Source organism: Trichechus manatus, unplaced genomic scaffold (assembly GCF_000243295.1).
Source record: "Trichechus manatus latirostris isolate Lorelei unplaced genomic scaffold, TriManLat1.0 scaffold00008, whole genome shotgun sequence".
NCBI classification, from domain to species: domain Eukaryota; kingdom Metazoa; phylum Chordata; class Mammalia; order Sirenia; family Trichechidae; genus Trichechus; species Trichechus manatus.
In genome coordinates this window covers 26,515,659-26,534,775 of record NW_004443944.1, presented here as the reverse complement: position 1 = coordinate 26,534,775, position 19,117 = coordinate 26,515,659, and the positions used below count along the sequence as shown (strand labels likewise).

General features: G+C 41.7%; 1 protein-coding gene across 2 annotated transcripts in view; it reads left to right on the top strand.

Moving 5' to 3' along the window:
* The first annotated feature begins 5,559 nt into the window (after positions 1 to 5,559).
* Positions 5,560 to 19,117, top strand: part of CTNNBL1 (catenin beta like 1) — a 185,394-nt gene continuing 171,836 nt past the window's right edge. The window contains exon 1 of one of the 2 annotated variants that reach the window (XM_004370355.2): positions 5,560 to 5,760. In XM_004370355.2, coding sequence (XP_004370412.1) covers positions 5,731 to 5,760 — 30 coding nt within the window. In that variant the 5' untranslated portion in view covers positions 5,560 to 5,730. The remainder of the gene's footprint in view (positions 5,761 to 19,117) is intronic. The other variant, XM_023724756.1, reaches the window with a different exon arrangement.

Sequence of the window (19,117 nt, the reverse complement as noted above, 5' to 3'; positions counted from 1 at the left end):
TTTGTCAGAGATTGATATTGCCACTCCTGCTCTTTTTTGAGTGTTGTTTGCTTGATATATTTTTTTCCATCCTTTGAGTTTTAGTTTGAGTCTTTGAGTGTAAGGTGTGTCTCTTGTAGGCAGCATATACATGGATCGTGTTTTTTTTAATCCAATCTGCCACTCTCTGTCTCTTTATTGGTGCATTTAGTCCATTTACATTCCGTGTAATTATTGATAGGTATGAGTTTAGTGCTGTCATTTTGTTGTTCACAGGTTATTTGTTCCACTTAATTTTCTGTGCTGAGTTGTTTTTCTTTATGTATTTTCATCTTTTTCATTTTTGTAGATTTTGTGTTTCCTGAGTCTTTACATTTTTCTAATTTTTTATTTTGACTTATAGGATTGTTTCCTTTGTGGTTACCTTAATGTTTACACCTATTTTTTTAGGTTCACACCAGTCTTTTATTTCTTTATATCACCTTGACTTCCTCTCCATGTGAAAAATCTATGTCTACATTTTTTAGTCCCTCTTTTTTGTTTTAATGTTGTCATCTTTTCCAGATTGACATCTGTTTCCCTATTTTCAGTGTTTTAGCTTTTATTTCCTTTTGTGACTTCCCTGTCTGGGTTGCTATCTGGTTTCTCTGTTCTGTGTTCTAGTCTTGGGGTTGTTATCTGATGTTACTGATTTTCTAACCAGAGGACTCCCTTTAGTATTTCTTGTAATTTTGGTTTGTTTTTTGCAGATTCCCTAAACTTCTGTTTATCTGGAAATGCTCTAATTTCGCCATCATAAGTGAGAGACAGTTTTGCTGGATATATAATTCTTGGCTGGCAGTTATTTTCCTTCAAGGTTTTACATATGTCATCCCATTGTCTTCTTGCCTGCATGGTTTCTGCTGAGTAGTCCGAGCTTATTCTTATTGACTGTCCTTTGTAGATGCCTTTTCGTTTATCCCTAGCTGCTCTTAAAATTCTCTATCTTTGGTTTTGGCAAGTTTGATTATGTCTTGGTGACTTTCTTTTGGGATCTACCTCATGTGGGGTCCGATAAGCATCTTGGATACATATCTTGTCATCTTTCACGATATCAGGGAAGTTTTCTGCCAACAAATCTTCAACAATTCTCTGTATTTTCTGTTACTCCCCCCCACCCCCGCCATTCTGGTACTCCAGTCACTCGTAGGTTATTCCTCTTGATAGAGCCCACATAATTCTTAGGGTTTCTTCATTTTTGAAAATTCCTTTATCTGATTTTTCCTCAAATAAATTGGTGTCAAATGCTTTATCTTCTATCTCACTAATTCTGACTTCCATTGCCTCAATTCTGCTCCTATGACTTTCTGTTGAGTAGTCTAATTCTGAAGTTTTATTGCTAATCTTCTGGATTTCTGATTGCTGTCTCTCTATGGATTCTTGCAGCCTGTTAAATTTGTCATTATGCTCTTCTCTAATCTTTTTAATTTCCTCTATTGCATGTTCTGCGTTTTGATTAATTTCCTTCCTAATTTCTTGAAGAGTTCTGTATATTAATCTTCTGTATTCTGCCTCCAGTAATTCCAAGAAATTTTCCTCCTCTGGAAAATTTTTAGATTCTTTATTTTGGGAGCTTGCTGAAGTCATCATGGACTGCCTCTTTATGTGATTTGATATTGACTGTTGTCTCTGAGCCATCAATAAGTTATATTAATTTATGTTTGCTTACTGTGCCCTAGCTTCTTCTTTTGATATGCCCAAATAGGCTGCTCGTGTGAGCTAGTTTGATTATTTGCACCTTTGAAGCTCTAATGTCCTGTCATCAGGTGGTTAGATCTGTTACTAGGTATGGAGCTCAGGAGTCTGCTCACTCCTGCTGTACGGATTCAGCTCAGGTGCCCAGGTATATAGCCACCAAGTGTGCAGTGCAGGCTATCATCTGCAGTCCTAGACAGGCATAGGTGACTGGTGTAGGCACAGGCATCTGGCTACAGCAGGGGGACATACTCTTAACAAGGCAGGGGGGCTGATGGCTGCGCCCGAGTGTCCAGGAGGAAGGCGTGTTCCTGTTCCCTAGAGCACGTAGGTGGGTGGGTTTTGCAGCTGGACAATGAGCACCCAGTGCTGTTGGCTGTAAGGACTGGGGGGCACCTCTTATTCTTGGGCCCCTATCACAGGTGGGTAGGTGGTGTGGGTGCAGCCACCAGTCCTCAGGCCCTTGATGTGGGTAGGTGAAGACCCTGCTTAATGGGCAGTGTCAAATGTCATGAACCTGCCACTTCACAGCGGAAACAGCTGAAGTTAGACTTCTGGTATGTACCCTGTTGTAATGCAGTAATGAAGGCCTATGCTGTTGAGATGGGCCCACACAAGTCTATGCAGGGTGACAGGGGGAAAGGCACTCAAAACTCCGTGGATCCCTTATGCCTGTGCCTAGGCAAAGGAGCTGTGCCTACCCTGAGTTCCTGGCTTAGGGGAGCTGGTAGTTTATTTTTTCCCGTTTGTTACTTTGTTCATTCTCCACAGCTGGGAGAATGGCTCCGGGCGTGTGACGGATCCTACTTCTGGCCTAGGGGACTCGGCAATTGCTGAAGCTGGCCTGGGACCCAGTGCAGAGCAGTGAGTGGGGAGGTAAATGGGAAAGAAGTTTTTCCCTTAGGGGGGTGTTTTTGATCCACGCTGTAGGCTGGACGCAAGTACTTATCTTTTGTTGATCAAGGGTCTGCTTCTCACGGGTTCTGTTTGGCCAAGCAGACTATCTGTCGCTCGGTCCCTCCTGGTGTGGAATACGCCTCCCGGGCACCTTTGCCTGCCTGCCTCACCATTCACCCATGAGCTGATCACGCCTGAAAGGCTCAGGCTCTCACCAGGTCAGGTCTGGCAACTCCTCACTGCTTCCGCACCGTCTCTCCCTCCCCCTGCCACTTGTTCTGGTACCTCAATTTTGCCTTTGATGTTCCGGGCTCCTAGATTGTCATATATAACTGATTCACTTGTTTTTTTCGGGTCTTTGTTGTAAGAGGGTCTACCAGAAGTGTCTGACTACTGTGCCCTCTTGGCCCCGCCCCCTGGTTTAAGTTTTAAAGATTATCTCAGGGCAGTAATTTCAGGGGTTAATCCACCCTCAATGGCTCCAGAGAGTCTAGAGTCCATGATAATTTGAAATTCTGTCCTGCATTTTCCCGTTTTTTATCAGGATTCTTCCATGGAATCTTTTATCAAAATGTTCAGTAATGGTAGCTAAGTACCATCCAGTTCTTCCGGTCTCATGGAAAAGGAGGCAATTGTTCATGGAGGCAATTAGCTACACATTCCATATCCTCCTCGTATTCCTGACTCTCCTTCTTCCTCTGTTGTTCCAGGTGGAAAGAGACCAATTATTGTGCCTTGGATGGCTGCTTATAAGCTTTTAACACCTCAGACACTATGCAACGAACTAGGAGGTAGAACAGAAGCACTAACGACTTCTGTTAATGGGTCAATTAACTGGAATGTCCTATGAAACCATGATCCTAAATCTCCAAACCAAGGAACCAAATCCCATGAGGTGTTTGGTTGTACATAAGCAGCCTCGGCAACTGAATTTGAAGGTTTTTGATAGTATTTTGGCCAAGAATGAATGAATCAATAGATACATTGGTTCATTTATTATACCAACAACTTTTTAAAACCAGCTGCTGTTGAGTTGATTCTGCCTGATGGTGAGCCCATGTGTGTTAGAGTAGAACTGTGCTCCACAGGGTTTTCAGTGGCTGATTTTTTAGAAGTAAATCACCAGGCCTTTCTTCTGAAGTGCCTCTGAGTGGACCTGAACCTCCAACTTTTTGATTAGCAGTCAAGTGTGTTAACAGTATGCAACACTCAGGGACTCCCAACAAGTCTTCAATAAGTGCCAGTTAAGTGCCAGGTATTGTGTAGATTCTTAGGTTAGCAGGGTGAATAGTACAACAAACTCTGGCCTTCTGTAGCTTAGTATCTGGAAGGGAACACAGACCTCAAATGAGTAAAAAATAAGTAAAACATAAGATTCTATGTTTTAAGGTTAGGTCTTTAAATGAAAAAACAAACAAATCCACAACCCATAAGTGTTTTTGAAGATAATGATCAGGGATAGTGATAAAGATTAGTGAGCAGAGGGATTGACTGTCTTAGATCTCGAAGTTAGGGAAGGTTTCTCTGATGTGCTGACATTTAAGCTGAGACCTGAAGGGTGAGTGCCCAAGCTGTTATCCCCTGGGAGGTTCCACAGGAACTATTAATGGACTACTTCATCAAGATAAAATTCAAATACCTTAATAGGGCACTCAAGATCCTGCATGATTAGGGCTGCCAGGTAAAATACAGCAAGTCCAGTTAAATTTGAATTTCAGGTGAGCAACACAATTTTTTTTTAGTATATTACTAAATATTGTACGGGACACACTTATAAAAAAAAATTTGTTTATTGGAAATTCAGATTTAACTGGGCATCCTGTGTCTTTATTTGCTAAATCTGGCGGCCCTATCCATGATCTTTCCCAGCAGCCTCCCCCTGCCTTACTTCTCACCATCCCCTCCACACACCCTACGCTCTGTCTACAAGGAATGATCTGACTTCAATGTCTTTGCTCATGTATTCCCTCTGACTGAGCCACTTTTCTCTCACAATGTTCCTTTGGTAAATTCTTCTCCTCCTTTACATCCATGTCCAAATGGCACCTCCTCTGGGACACTTTCGCTGGTTGAGAAGATTATCTCCATTCCAGGGTGCTCACTGAACCTGGTTCTCACAGGATTTTGCTTTATGATTCCATGTTTTAAGGCCAGGTCTCTAAATATGCCTTCATCTCTCTCCCTCCCCATGCCACTCAATTCCTCATAATATTAATATCAAACGTTGAGCACTTTTCTGTGCTAGGCACTGTGCCAAGTGCTCTGCATGCATCATCTCTTGTTTAAAAAATAAAAAACAAAAAACAGTTGCCGAGGAGTCCACTCAGAGTTATGGTGACTCCACGTGTGTCAGAGTAGAATTGTGCTCCATAGAGTTTTGAACGGCTGATTTTTGGGAAGTAGATCTCCAAGCCTTTCTTCCACAGCACCACTGGGTGGGTTTCAACCACCAATCTTTACATTGGTAGTTGAGCTCAAACACCCAAGGTACCTCTTAATCTGGGCTAGCCATATACCAAGTGCTTGCCAGCCACGTGTGGTCAGCGGGTAGGTACAGGGCAATGCCTCAGTTTATCTGTGAAAAACTATCTGAGGATAAAACCCCAAAAAACCAAACTGACTACTACCACATCTTTCTCCCGGTGTGGCTGGTGGGTTCAAACCCCCAACCTTTCTGTTAGCATCCCAACGCTTTAACCACTGCACCACCAGTGCTCCTTCATCTGAGGATAATGTGAGGATAAAATACCCCAGGAAGCATTGTGAGAGCACATATGAAACACCCAGCACTCCGCCCTACACCTAGGGGCTGCGCAGTAAATTCTGACTCCTTTCAGTCTTTCCTCTCACCTTCTCTCCTCCAGGTGTCCACCCTCCTTCCCCGCCTCGCTCAGGCTTCAGGCGGAAACGGTACTGTCCTAAATGCAGCGCGCTTTACGGTGGCGCTGTCTTTTACCGCAGTGTGGCCCGCTTGCTAGTCGTGCGCACTTTTACCCCACTGTCTCTGAGGCCGGCTCACGGCGCTTTACGGCAGTGTGGCTGGAGCGGCTGCGAGGGGGCCGCGTTTTCAGCGTTGAGAGGAGTGAACCCGCGTAGCCAGCGTTGGCTGGGCCGGGAACCATGGACGTGGGAGAACTTCTGAGCTACCAGGTATAAGGAGCGGACAGGGCCGGGATTCCAGAACCAGGGTCTCTTCATCGCACCTACTCTCACTTCGTTCTGGGGCCTGGCCCCCTCACTTCTCCGCCTGCCACCCTGGGTCCGAGCCTCTCATTTCACTTCACTCTCGTAGGAACCCCCTTGGGCCTTTCAGTTAGTTCCTTGTCAAAGCCTTAGCCCCATCACCTTTTCTCACTCTAGTGTGGGCCCCGCTCACCCCACCCAGAGGCCGGGCTCCCCTGAACTTCTGTAAAGGCCCGAAACTACCCTGTCTTCACATCCACCCCTCTCAGCTCCCTTCTCCCCTCAGTCTTTGAGAGGAGCGCCGGCTTTTCTTGGTTTGGAGCTCCAGAGTCTCCACTGATTGGCTGTGTGACTTTGAATGAAGTCATTTCTTCCTCGCTGGGCCTCAGTTTTTGGAACTATAGAGGCAGCAATAACTATGAGTCGGAATCGACTCGACGGTAACGGCTTTAGGGTTGTTTGAGGACTCTTGTCAGCTGATGGATGTGAAGGCTGATTTTAAAGTATAGAAAGCTGTACCCATGTTAACAGCTGTTGTTGGGAGATGTTTGGAATAAAAGCATGGGATTGAACCCTAGGGATCTCCTTGTCCCTGTTGCTCAGAGTACTTGTTGGGAAAGCGGTCCAGAAGGCAGACATTTGCCCAAAGTCACTCAACAAGTAAGAGCTCAGATCTCCTGGCTGCCAGCCCAAAGGTTTATCCTCTCTTTAGACCCCCAAGAGACTTCTCGTGTGAGGCAGTTGAGGTGCGCCGTCCAGTACTGTAGGCACTAGCCACATGTGGCTGTTGAACACTTGTAATGTGGTTAGTCTGAACTGAGATGTGGTTTAAGTGTAAGATGACTGGATTTTAAAAACAGTACGAAAAGAAGAATGTAAAATTTCTTGCATGATCATATTGGTCGTGTTGATTTATAGTGAAGAAATGATCATATTTTGGATAATGGGCTAAATATATTTAAAATAAATTTCACCCATTTTTGCTGACCTTTTAACGCAGCTACTAGAAAATTTAAAATTACGTACATAGATAACATTATGTTTTTATCAGACAATTCCGCAATAAAGAATAAGTGATTAAGAGCCTGAGAGCCATGAGTTTGGAGCCCCAGGTTGCTTGCAATCTCAGTTTTGCTACTAACCGACTGCTGTAAACTTGAACAATGCTTAATTTCTCTATGCCTTAGTTTTCTCATCTGTAAATGGGACAATGTTGGTGCCTACCTCACGGGTCTTTTGTGAAACATAAATGTAAATGGCTTAGATCAATGCCTGTCAAACAGTAAATGTTCAGTTGTTATTAGCTGCGGTTGAGTCAGACCCCATGCACCACAGAACGAAATGCTTTCTGGTTCTGCAACTAAGATCGGTTACATATCAGACCGTTGTGATCTATAAGATTTTATCTGGTTGATTTTTGGGGAGTAGATCTCCGGGTCTTTCTTCCTAGTCCATCTTAGTCTGAAAGCTCCACTGAAACCTGTTCAGCCAGTGTTCAGTAAATATTAGCTATTATTTTTGTGCCACTCCTTCATCCAACATATCAAAAACTGATCTGGTGACTCCAGATGGGATGGGAAGGAATTTGTAAGCAGTAGGGAGGTATATGGAAACTTGGTGGTATAGTGATTAAGTGGCTGCTAACCAAAAGGTTGACAGTTCAGATCCACCAGGTGCTCCTTGGAAACTCTATGGGGCAGTTCTACTCTGTCATGTAGGGTCGCTATGAGTTGGAATCAGCTCAGTGGCAATGGGTTTAGGGAGGTATACACCTACTCCTCACTTATCAAGTGTCTCGTTATCTGACATTTCACATTTCTGACAATAATAAAAAATCTACTATCCAACTATTTTGCACATTAACAACATATGTCTGGTAGTAATGAACACTGAGGTGCAAGGCAAGAGTAATGCTGGCTATGGTGGTTAAGGTTATGTGTCATCTTGTCTGGACCATAATTCTCAGTGGCTTGACAGTTATATAACACTAATTTGTTTGTCATGTAATGATGTAGTCATCCTGCATTTTGTGATCTGATGTGGTCATCCTCCATTTTCACATAATGCCGATTTTCACATAACGGCCTGGTCTTTGGAACCTAATCATGTTGATAAGTGAGGAATGGGTGTACAGTCAGTCCCTGGGCTACAAACGTCTGATTTACAGACAACTCGTACTTCCCTTTAATATTATGTAAATTAAAAAAAAATTTTATCGTGCTTTAGGAGAAAGTTTACAGCACAAATTAGTTTCTCACTCAAAAATTTATACACAAACTGTTTTGTGACATTGGTTGCAATACTGCATTATGTCAGCACACTCCCCCTTTCCACCCCAGGTTCCCCATATCCATTCATCCAGTTTTCCTATTCTTTCCTGCCTTCTTGTCTTTGCTTTTGGGCAGGTGTTGCCCATTTGCTCTCATGTTCTTGATTGAAATAATAAGCATGTTCCTCACGTGTGTTATTGTTTGTTTTATATGCTTGTCTAATCTTTGGCTGAAAAGTGGCTTTCGGGAGTGGCTTCAGTTCTGAGTTAGCAGGGAGTCCAGGGGCCGTAGTCTTGAGAGTTCCTCCAGTCTCTGTGAGGCCAGTAAGTCTGGTCTTTGTTTGTTTGTTTTGTGAATTTGCATTTTGTTGTATATTTTTCTCCCGCTCTGCCCAGAACCCTCTATTGTGATCCCTGTCAGAGCAGTCATTGGTGGTAGCCAGGCATGATCTACTTCTTCTAGGCTCAGACTGGTGGAGGTTACGGTTCATCTAATCCATTAGCCCTTTGAACTAATATTTTCCTTGTGTCTTTGGTTTTCTTCATTCCCCTTTGCTCCATATGGAATGAGACTGATAGGAGTATCTTAGATGGCCGCTTGCAGGCTTTTAAGACCCCAGACGCTACTCACCAAAGTAGGGTGTAGAACATTTTTTTTATGAACTCTGTTATGCCAGTTGAATTAGAAGTCCCCTGAGACCATGGTCCCCAGCCCTCAGCCCCAGTAACTTGGTCCATCAGGGTGTTCGGATGTGTCTAGGAAGCTTCTATGGCTTTGCCTGGGTCAAGTTGTGCTGACTTCATCTATATTGTGTGTTGTCTTTCCTTTCACCAAAGTTACCCCTTATCTACTATATAGTTAGTGATTTCCCCTCCTCACCCCCACCCTCTGTAACCATCAAAAATTGTTTTTTTCTGTGTGCTAACTATTTCTTGTATTTTTATCATAATGGTCTCATACAATATTTGTCCTTTTTTAATTGACTTATTTCACTCAGCATAATGCCCTCCAGATTCATCCATGTTGTGAGATGTTTCGTGGACTCATCATTGTTCTTTGTCATTGTGTAGTATTCCATCGTATGTATGTACATAATTTGTTTATCCATTCATCTGTTAATGGGCACTTAGGTTGTTCCCATTTTTTTGCTATTGTGAATGTAATGTTATGTAAATTCACCCTCATTTTGAAATGATTCTCAACAGATTCTTCCTCATAATTACCTTCACTTGCTGTACTTGCAGCTTTTAAATCATTGAAAAGGCTTCGGGCCTTTTCTTATACTAACCCAAACTCACTGCTGTGGAGTCGATAGTGACCCTGTAGGACTGAGTAGAACTGCCCCATAGGGTTTCCAAGGCTGTAAATCTTTTTTTTTTTTTCAATTGTGCTTTAAGTGAAAGTTTACAGTTCAAGTTAGTTTTTCATACAAAAATTTATACACACATTGTTATATGACCCTAGCTGCCATTCCTATAATGTGACTGCACATTCATTCTTTCCACCCGGATTTCCTGTGTCCATTCAGCTACCTCCTGTCCCCTTCTGCCTTCTCATCTCGCCTCCAGACAGGAGCTGCCCATCTAGTCTTGTGTACCTACTTGAACTAAGAAGCACACTCTTCACGAGCATCATTTTATGTTTTCTAGTCCACTCTATTCTTTGTCTGAAGAGTTGGCCCTGGGAATGGTTTTAGTTCTGGGCTAACAGAGAGTCCGGGAGCCATGTCTTCTGGGGTTCCTCCAGTCTCAGTCAGACCATCAAATTTGGTCTTTTTACTACAATTAGAGTTCTGTACCCCACTTTTCTCCTGCTCCGTCAGGGACTCTCTGTTGTGTTCCCTATCAGAGCGGTTGTTGGTGGTAGCTGGGCACCATCTAGTTCTTCTGGTCTCAGGCTGATGGGAGTCTCTGGTGTGTGTCACCCCTTTTGTCTCTTGGGCTAATATTTTCCTTGTGTCTTTGGTGTTCTCCATTCTCCTTGCTCCAGGTGGGTTGGGACCAATTAATTCATCTTAGATGGCCACTCGCTAGCTTTTAAGACCCTAGATGCCACTCACCAAAGTGGGATGCAGAACATTTTCTTAGTAAACTTTGCTATGCCAATTGACCCAGATGTCCCCAGAAACCATAGTCCCAGACCACTGCCCCTGATACACTGTCCCTCGAAGTGTTTGGTCATGTTCAGGAAACTTCTTAGCTTTTGGTTTAGTCCAGTGGTGCTGAGATCCCCTGTATTGTAGATTGTCCTTCCCTTCACCCAAGATAATTCTTGTCTACTGTCTAGTTAGTGAATTTCCCTCTCCCTCCCTCCCCATCCTCGTAACCATCAAAGAATGTTTTCCTCTGTGTTTAAACTTTTTCTTGAGTTCTTATTATAGTGGTCTCCTACAATATTTGTCCTTTTGCGACTGACTAACTTCACTCAGCATAATGCCTTCCAGATTCATCCGTGTTACGGGATGTTTCGTGGATTCATCGTTCCTTGTCATTGCATAGTATTCCGTTGTGTGAATATATCATAATTTATTTATCCATTCATCCGTTGATGGGAACCTAGGTTGTTTCCATCTTTTTGCTATCGTGAACAGTGCTTCAGTGAACATGGGTGTGCATATATCTATTTGTGTGACGGCTCTTATTTCTCTAGGATATATTCTAAGGAGTGGGATTGCTGTATTGTATGGTACATCTTCTAGCTTTTTAAGGAAGTGTCAAATAGATTTTCAAAGTGTTTGTACCATTTTACATTCCCCCCAGCAGTGTATAAGTGTTCCAGTCTCTCCACAACCTCTCCAACATTTATTATTTTGTGTTTTTTGGATTAATGCTAGCCTTGTTGGGATCAGATGGTATCCCATTGTAGTTTTGATTTGCATTTCTCTAATGGCTAACAATTATGAGCATTTCCTCATGTATCTGTTAGCCACCTGAATGTCTTCTTTGGCGAAGTGCCTGTTCATATCCTTTGCCCATTTTTTAATTGGGTTATTTGTGTTTTCTGTGGTTGAAGTTTTGCAGTAACTTGTAGATTTTAACAATTAGACCCTGATCGGATATGTCGTAGCCAAAAATTTTTTCTCAGTCTGTAGGTTGTGTTTTGACTCTTTTGGTGAAGTCTTTTGATGAGCATAAGTGTTTGATTTTTGGGAGCTCCTGGTTATCTAGTTTCTCTTCTGGTGTTTATGCATTGTTACTTATGGTTTGTATTCTGTTTATGCCATGTATTGCTCCTAGCATTGTCCCTATTTTTTCTTCCATGATTTTTATCGCTTTTGATTTGATATTTAGATCTTTGATCCATTTTGAGTTAGTTTTTGTGCATGGTGTCAGGTATGGGTCTTGTTTCAGTCTTTTGCAGATGGATATCCAGTTATGCCAGCACCATTTGTTAAAGAGACCGTCTTTTCCCCAATTAGTGGGATTTGGGCCTTTGTCAAATATCGGCTGCTCATAGTTGGATGAATTTATGTGTGGATTCTCAATTCTGTTCCATTGGTCTTTGTATCTGTTGTTGTACCAGTACCAGGCTATTTTGGCTACCATGGTGGTATAATGGTTTCTAAAATTAGGTGGTGTGAAGCCTCCCACTTTCTTCTTCTTCTTCAGTAATGCTTTACTTATCCGGGGCTTCTTCCCTTTCCGTATGAAGTTGGTGATTTGTTTCTCCATCTCATTAAAAAATGTCATTGGAATTTGGATTGGGATTGCATTGTATCTGTAGATGGCTTTGGGTAGAATTGACATTTTTACAATGTTGAGTCTTCCTATCCATGAGCAAGGTATGTTTTTCCACCTGGGTAGGTCTCTTGGTTTCTTGCAGTAGTGTCTTGTAGTTTTCATTGTATAGGTCTTTTACATCTCTGGTTAGATTTATTCCCGAGTATTTTATCTTCTTGGGGGCTATTGTAAATGGTATTGATTTGGTGACTTCCTCTTGGAAGTTCTGTTTGTTAGTGTAGAGGAATCCAACTGATTTTTGTATGTTCATCTTGTATCCTGATACTTTGCTGAAATCTTCTATTACTTCCAGTAGTTTTTTTGTGGATTCCTTGGGGTTTTCTGTGTATAAGATCGTATCATCTGCAAATAGGGATACTTTTACTTCTTCTTTACCAGTGTGGATGCCTTTTATTTCTTTTTCTAGGCTAATTGCTCTGGCTAGTACCTCCAGCATAATGTTGAATAAGAGTGGTGATAAAGGGCATCCTTGTCTGGTTCCCGTTCTAAAGGGGAATGCTTTCAGACTCTCTCCATTTAGGATGATGTTGGCTGTTGGCTTTGTATAAATGTCCTTAATAGTGTTGAGGAATTTCCCTTCTCTTCCTATTTTGCTGAGGGTTTTTTATCATGAATGGGTGTTGGACTTTGTCAAATGCAAGGCTGTAAATCTTTACAGAAACAGACCACCACATCTTTCTCCCATGGAGAAGCTGGTGGGTTCAAACTGCCAGCGTTTTGGTTAGCAGCCGAGTGTTTTAACCACTGTGCCACCAGAGCTCCTTTCTTGCGCCAACCCAAAACCCGTTGCTGTCGAGTCATTTCTGACTCATAGCGACCCTTATAGGACAGAGTAGAACTGCCCCATAGAATTTCCAAGGAGTGGCTGGTGGATTTGAACTGCCAACCTTTTGGTTAGCAGCGGTAACTTAACTACTGCACCACCAGGGCTGCTCCTTGCACTAAAGTAAGGCTAAATAAGAACTGTATGCACCTGTTCCGACTTACCTTACAAATTCAACTTAAAGGCAGAGTTAGGGACAGATTGCATTCGTAACCCAGGACTGCCTGTATAATCGGGAGAGATTTTTGTTGTTTGTTTTGTAAGACAGTAATTGAATGTGAAAGAAAAAAAGGGAATAGGAGAGTTGTCATATGAGTGATTGTGTACTTGTTTGGGAGTTGTGGCTTGGCTAGCCCATTAACTTGTAGAATATTAAAGGTAGAAGGGGTTCTTCATTCATTTGCTCAACAAATATTTATTGAGCACCTACTGTGCGCAAGGCACTGTGTCCAGTGGGTATATATCATACCAGGTTCTTGATTTTGTGGAGCTTATAGTCCAGAGGGAAGTCACAAGATAATAAGCAAGTAAACAAATTCAGATTGTGAAACGTTCTATGAAGGAAATAAAACAGGGCATGCTGTAAGAACTGTGCTCTTCAGTATGGTAGCCCCTAACCGCATGTGACTATTGAATACTTGAAATGTGGCTAGTTCAAACTGAGATGTGCCATATGTCTAAAATACATACCAGATTTCAAACATTTATTATGAAAAAATGGATGTAAAATATTAATAATTTTTATGTTGATTTCATGTTGAAATGATAATTCTTTGGATATATTGAGTTTAAGAAAATATATTACTAAAATTAATGTCACCTGTCATTTTTACTGTTTAATGTGGCTTCTAAAAATTTTAAAGTTACTTGTATGGCTTGTTTATGGGGGAGAGGACTTACTACTTTAGATAAGATGGTCTGGGAAGCTCTCTCTGAGAAACAGACATTAAAGTTGAGATGTGAAGGTTGAGAAGGAACTAGTCATGTGAAAGGGGCGGAATGATTGCGCCAGACCTAACACCAGGTACATAGGCTGTGGGTAGAAGCTGACTCAGCCTGTTAGAGGATCAGCAAGAGGATCCATCCATGTGGCCAGAATGTGGTGAGTGAGCAGGGGAATGGTAGGTGATAAAGTTGGAGATGTAAGCAGATGCAGACTAGGTAGGCCTTCTTGGTGGGCCGTGACACAGAGTATGAATTTGATTTTAAGAGATGTTATAGATAACCTCTTTCAGCTTGCTTGTTTACAGCTGAAAAGTAACCCCTAGTCTGGTAAAGGGACTTAGCTGAGATTGTGGGCCAAGGTAGTGGCAGAGTTGAGACTAGAATCCTGATCTTATTTCCAGCTCCGTTCATTCCTTACATGCACTACTCATGCAGTTTCCTTTCAGTAAGATCAGTGTCCGCTCCTTGTGTTTCCAAAAGATGGTACTGTGTAGAATCTAGGCCAGAACCAGTCGAGCACACCCATCGCCATGTGGACAGTCATGAGGATCACGAGAGTTTATGGATGCGAAAGCTCTGTACAATTTATAGACAGGGAAAATACGTTAGTTACCTGCATTGTCTCTCTAAATCTTCACAACAGTCCTATGAGGGAGGTACTGTTTTTATCCCTGTTGTTCAGATGAGGAAACTGAGGCCCCCAAAAAGTACCTACCTCAAGGAACCTAGCCAGATAGTGACAAAGCTGGGGTACTTAGGCAGTCTGATTCCAAAGCTGGAGCTCCTAACCAGTGCCTGCTACTGTGTGCTAGGTGCTGATCTAAGTACTTTTAGATACATTACCGCATCTAATTCTCAACATGGCTGTCTGAGGTAGATGGCATGTCTGTTTATTTTACAGAAAAAGAAGCTCAAGCCAGGGAGGTCAAGTTACCTGCCTAAAGTCAAACAGCCAGTAAGGGGCAGAGCCAGAACTGAAACCAACTGAACACCCAGATCCAGTTTTCTGTTTTGTTTCAGATTTTCTAAAACTTTAAAAATTGGAAGTATGGTACATGTGTAGAAAGATGCATAAATCTTGAGTGCCATTGATTATAGTTACCATTTACAAAGTAGACTCAATATGGTCACTAAAGTATATTTCTTGGAGCCGTAAGGGAACAAAGTTGTCTGGTTTGAACATCTCCACCTCTCCTACCCGTCTGCAAAAACGGGGATACTGCCAGAATGGGGTTGCTGAAAAAATCAAATGAGATGAGATGCAGGAGGCATCTACTGTGTAGAAGGTGTTCATGGCATGTGGCTGTTGCCTTCCATTCCCGCTCCAGTAGTGGTGTTCTTCGTACTGAGCTCACCCTCTCCACTACCAACGATGTGTCTTCAGCCTACCTCCCAACCTTCTGTAAACCCTTCCCTTTACTTCCTCTCTTCTTTGCAGGCAAATGCATAGACATTAACATGCAAGTCATTGCAATAGAGTGGGACCAGTTTGGGCTTGTTTAGCATGGTTTACAGTAGCCTCAGTAGAATATTATTTTTCCCCCTTTCACTGCTTGGCTGAGGCATACCACTTTTCACTGGAAGACAATTTGAATAGAGGAAGACGTGGTAGAATCATGAGCCTGTGGTAGAAACTTGGTTGTCGAGTGGTCTGTTGTTATTGTTAGCTGCCGTAGAGTTGGCCCCCAACTTATGACGACCTCATGTGTTACCGAGTAGAACCACTCCATAGGTTTTCTTAGCTGTAATCTTTACAGAAGCGTTCACCAGGCCTTTCTTCTGTGGAGCCACTGGCGTGGGTTTGAACCACCAACCTTTAGGTTGGCAGCCAATCGCGAACCACTTGCTGCACCCAAGCTCCAGTAGAGTGGCCTAACCAAAAAAAAATCCAACCCGTTGCGGTTGAGTCAATTCCAACTCATAGCAACCCTATAGGACAGAGTAGAACTGCCCCATAGGGTTTCCAAGGGCTGGCTGGTGGATTCAAACTGCCGACCTTTTGGTTAGCAGCCAAGGTCTTAACCACCAGCACTTCTTGAGTGGCCTAGGGGTTGTTAAAAAGCAGATCACTGGGTCCCATTCCTAGAATTTGATTCAGTAAGTTGCTTATGGAACCTGAGAATTTGCATTTCTAACAAATGTAATGCTGAAGCCCCTGGTCCAGGTACCACACTTTGAGAACCACTGGTAGAATGGTCTGCATTCCTTTTAAAAATTTCCCCGACTGAGACATTCCCTCTGCCTTCTCATGGCCATTGGTTTGTGGTATTTTGAGCTTAAATTACATTTTTACCCTGTCACCCAGGATATTGAGAACAAATCATTTAATCTTTCTGGGCCTCAGTTTCCTCATATATCTAATGAGGGGATTAGATAAGACTCTCTCTGAGGTCCCTTCTAGGTTTAAAATTCTGTTATACTAATTGTTTAGGTCCAAGGACTGCAGAGATTTCAGGGGATACAACAGCTTAATGTAGTAGAATGAATCAGGGCTGAAGATCTGGGAGACTTAGGTTTTAATCCCACCTTTATCATTACTTATCTGGGTGACTCAAGACAAGTCATTTCCCCTCTCTGTACATCATTTTTTATCACTCGTAAAATGAGATTGGGCTATATGACTTCTGGTTCTTTCTATTCCTAAAATTCGGAAACTAAGGTGAGCAAGGAAAAACATCATCCAATTTCAAGAAAGTTTATTGAAAGTATTTAAAATATTTTAGGTGCTTACTAGATTTCATTTTGGGGCAATTTGGTGGGAAGATTCCAATTTTCTGGTGAGATTGGTTCTCCTAGTAATAGAATTAGGCAGAAAACTTCTCAGTATATGCCTTACATCCTTGACATATGTTAAGTATTCATTTGAGAAGACAGGAGAATTACAGTGTAGACAGGAGGTGGTGGAAAAAGTTTTAAAGAGGAAACCAGTTATGTTCCAAATAAGGAAATGTACTTTTTTGACGCCTTCAGGCTTAGACATCTCATCAAGAAGCGTGCCCGGCAGTTCCATGGCTGAGAAGTTTCTACTGCATAGCCGCGTATGTGAACTCCAAGGCACTCTCATTAATACTAATTCTACAGATGTCTGGAAAAAGTTCTTAGCTCCAAAGTTCCGAAGTATTGCGATAAAGAATTGATATTTAGTGCAGCCTGGCTTAGTGAGAATGACTTGCTGTGTGACGTGAGAGGTATTCTTTCTGAGGCAGATTGGGGTCAGGGACCTGTGGTTTTGGCCATATTGCACACCCACTCCTCTTGTCACCCATCAGTAATACAGCATTTCCTTGAATTGCAGGGGTTTAGGAATCTATCATCTTGCTCCTTTCCCCCCTTATGTCTTTCTTTTGAAATAAAAATTTTTAATGACAGTACACTGGCAGGGACAGTACAGGTAGTCCCCAACTTATGACATATTGGAGTTATGAAGAACCCCACTTAAGACTTTTTTTTTTTTGTAATTCTTATCATTAGTAATATGCACTGCATACAGTGTTGCTGCGCATAATTTGATGCTACCATTCTCAGTTGTTCACTTGCAGATGTTCAAAGACGAGATTTATAAAGATACTGGTAATAAAAGGCAATAATAATGAGAACTAAAAAAAAAGAAGAGGTATTCAACTTAACGTCAGAATCAACTTACGATGGAGTTGTCTAAACAGAACCCTGTTGTAAGCTGGGGGCTACCTGTATTAAAGAAAATGAGAAAAGGAAAACTACTGTCGTAATCCAATAAATGTTTTTATTTGCACAGTCCTGATGTATTTTCCCTGGCTATAACCATTACATATACTTGTTTTGTGGTCTACATTTTTAGTTTAACATTGTCAGAAATATTTTCTATGTTTCTGCATACTCGTCATGTTATTTTTAATGTTTGCATACTGTTTGAGTGATGTATCATTTTCTCCTAAATTGTTCCTCTTTAATTGGGTATTTAGGGTGTTTCCAGGTTTTTGTTCTGGGAGATAATATTGCATTGAACTTCTTTGTTCATGTGGTATATTTTTTCCTCCCATCTGTCATTAGTAATTACCACATGCCAGCTCCTGTGCAAAGTATTGCATGTACTAAAATTATTAAGACATGGTCCTGGCCCTTTAAGAATTAATACTTTAAGGAGCGAGACATTTAAACAACTAACTGTGTCAACAAAGTATTATGGGAGCACAATGGAAGGAATGATTGGATATACCTCAGGAGGGGGGTGTATTGATGTGGATGGATTTGGTTTGGTCAGTTAAGAAAAGGGAGGTGACATTGGAATCCCAGCCTTGATGAATGAATAGGAGTTCTGTGGGTGGTGAAGGGGGCTGGAAAGAGTCATTCTTGAGTAGGGTTAGTAAGAGCAAAAGCATGGGAGTGAAATGTTCAGCATTGGGTAAATGGAGGGAAGTGGCCAGAGTTGATGGGGTCACCTCAGCTGCAGGTATGTTAAGCAATACATAGTGCTCATATGGAATTCATCCTTTTTAACTTACAGTGCTACCAGCAGTGTGTGTTCCAGTTTTACTCAATCTTGATAGTACTGGGTGTCATAATTTAATTTTCTCCCCTTACTTTAGTAGGTATAAAATGTTAGTTCAAGGTTGCTTTAATAAGCTTTTTTTTTTCCATGTGTATGTTTATCGTTTGTATTTCTTATTATCTGCTTCTTTCTTTTAAGGTAGTAGTTGTGGTTTGTAATTGAGCTTTTCTGTTGTTTTGTTGTTGTGTGTTTATAAGAAACATTACTGGAAGCCTGAACACTTGTGTTCAAATCTCTCTTTCATTCTCTGGTGGCCTCATCTTACCTGTAACCCTGAGAATATCATCCTAACCATGATGTCATTTTATAGCATTGTGAAATATGCCCCTTTTGCATGACGGTTTAGACTAGTGTTTTTCAAAGTTACTGTTTGTTAATAGTGGGCTATAAATAACAGATGAAGAGCTATTCTTGTTGATACTGCCTTTCAGGGTGTTTTCTGTTTCATCTCCTGAGTAGTCTTTTTCTTAAATTCATTTCTTCCCTTGCAACCTTCTTACCCTCTCCCTTTCCCCTCGGCTCATTCTTCTCACATTTACAAAACACATCATATTTATGTACATCTTTACATATCTTTTTTACTAGACTGTAATCTTAGAGTCAGAGACCAGCACCTAGCAGACTGTCTCCTTCATAGTTGATTACTAGTAGATAGTTATTTAATGATTAAGTAAATGAACTACTACATGCCTTCAAATATACTCTGGTTGTTTTCCCCTTTTGGAAACAACCCAGGTTGTTTCCATCTTTTTGCTATCGTAAACGGTGGTGCAGTGAACACGAGTGTACGTATATCTATTCGTGTGACAGCTCTTATTTCTCTAGGATATATTCCAAGGAGTGGGATTGCTGGATCGTATGGTACTTCTATTCCTAGCTTTTTAAGGAAGCGCCAAATCGATTTCCAAAGTGGTTGTACCATTTTATATTCCCACCAACAGTGTATAAGTGTTCCAGTCTCTTCACAACCTCTCCAGCATATATTAGTCTGTGTTTTTTGGATTAATGCTAGCCTTGT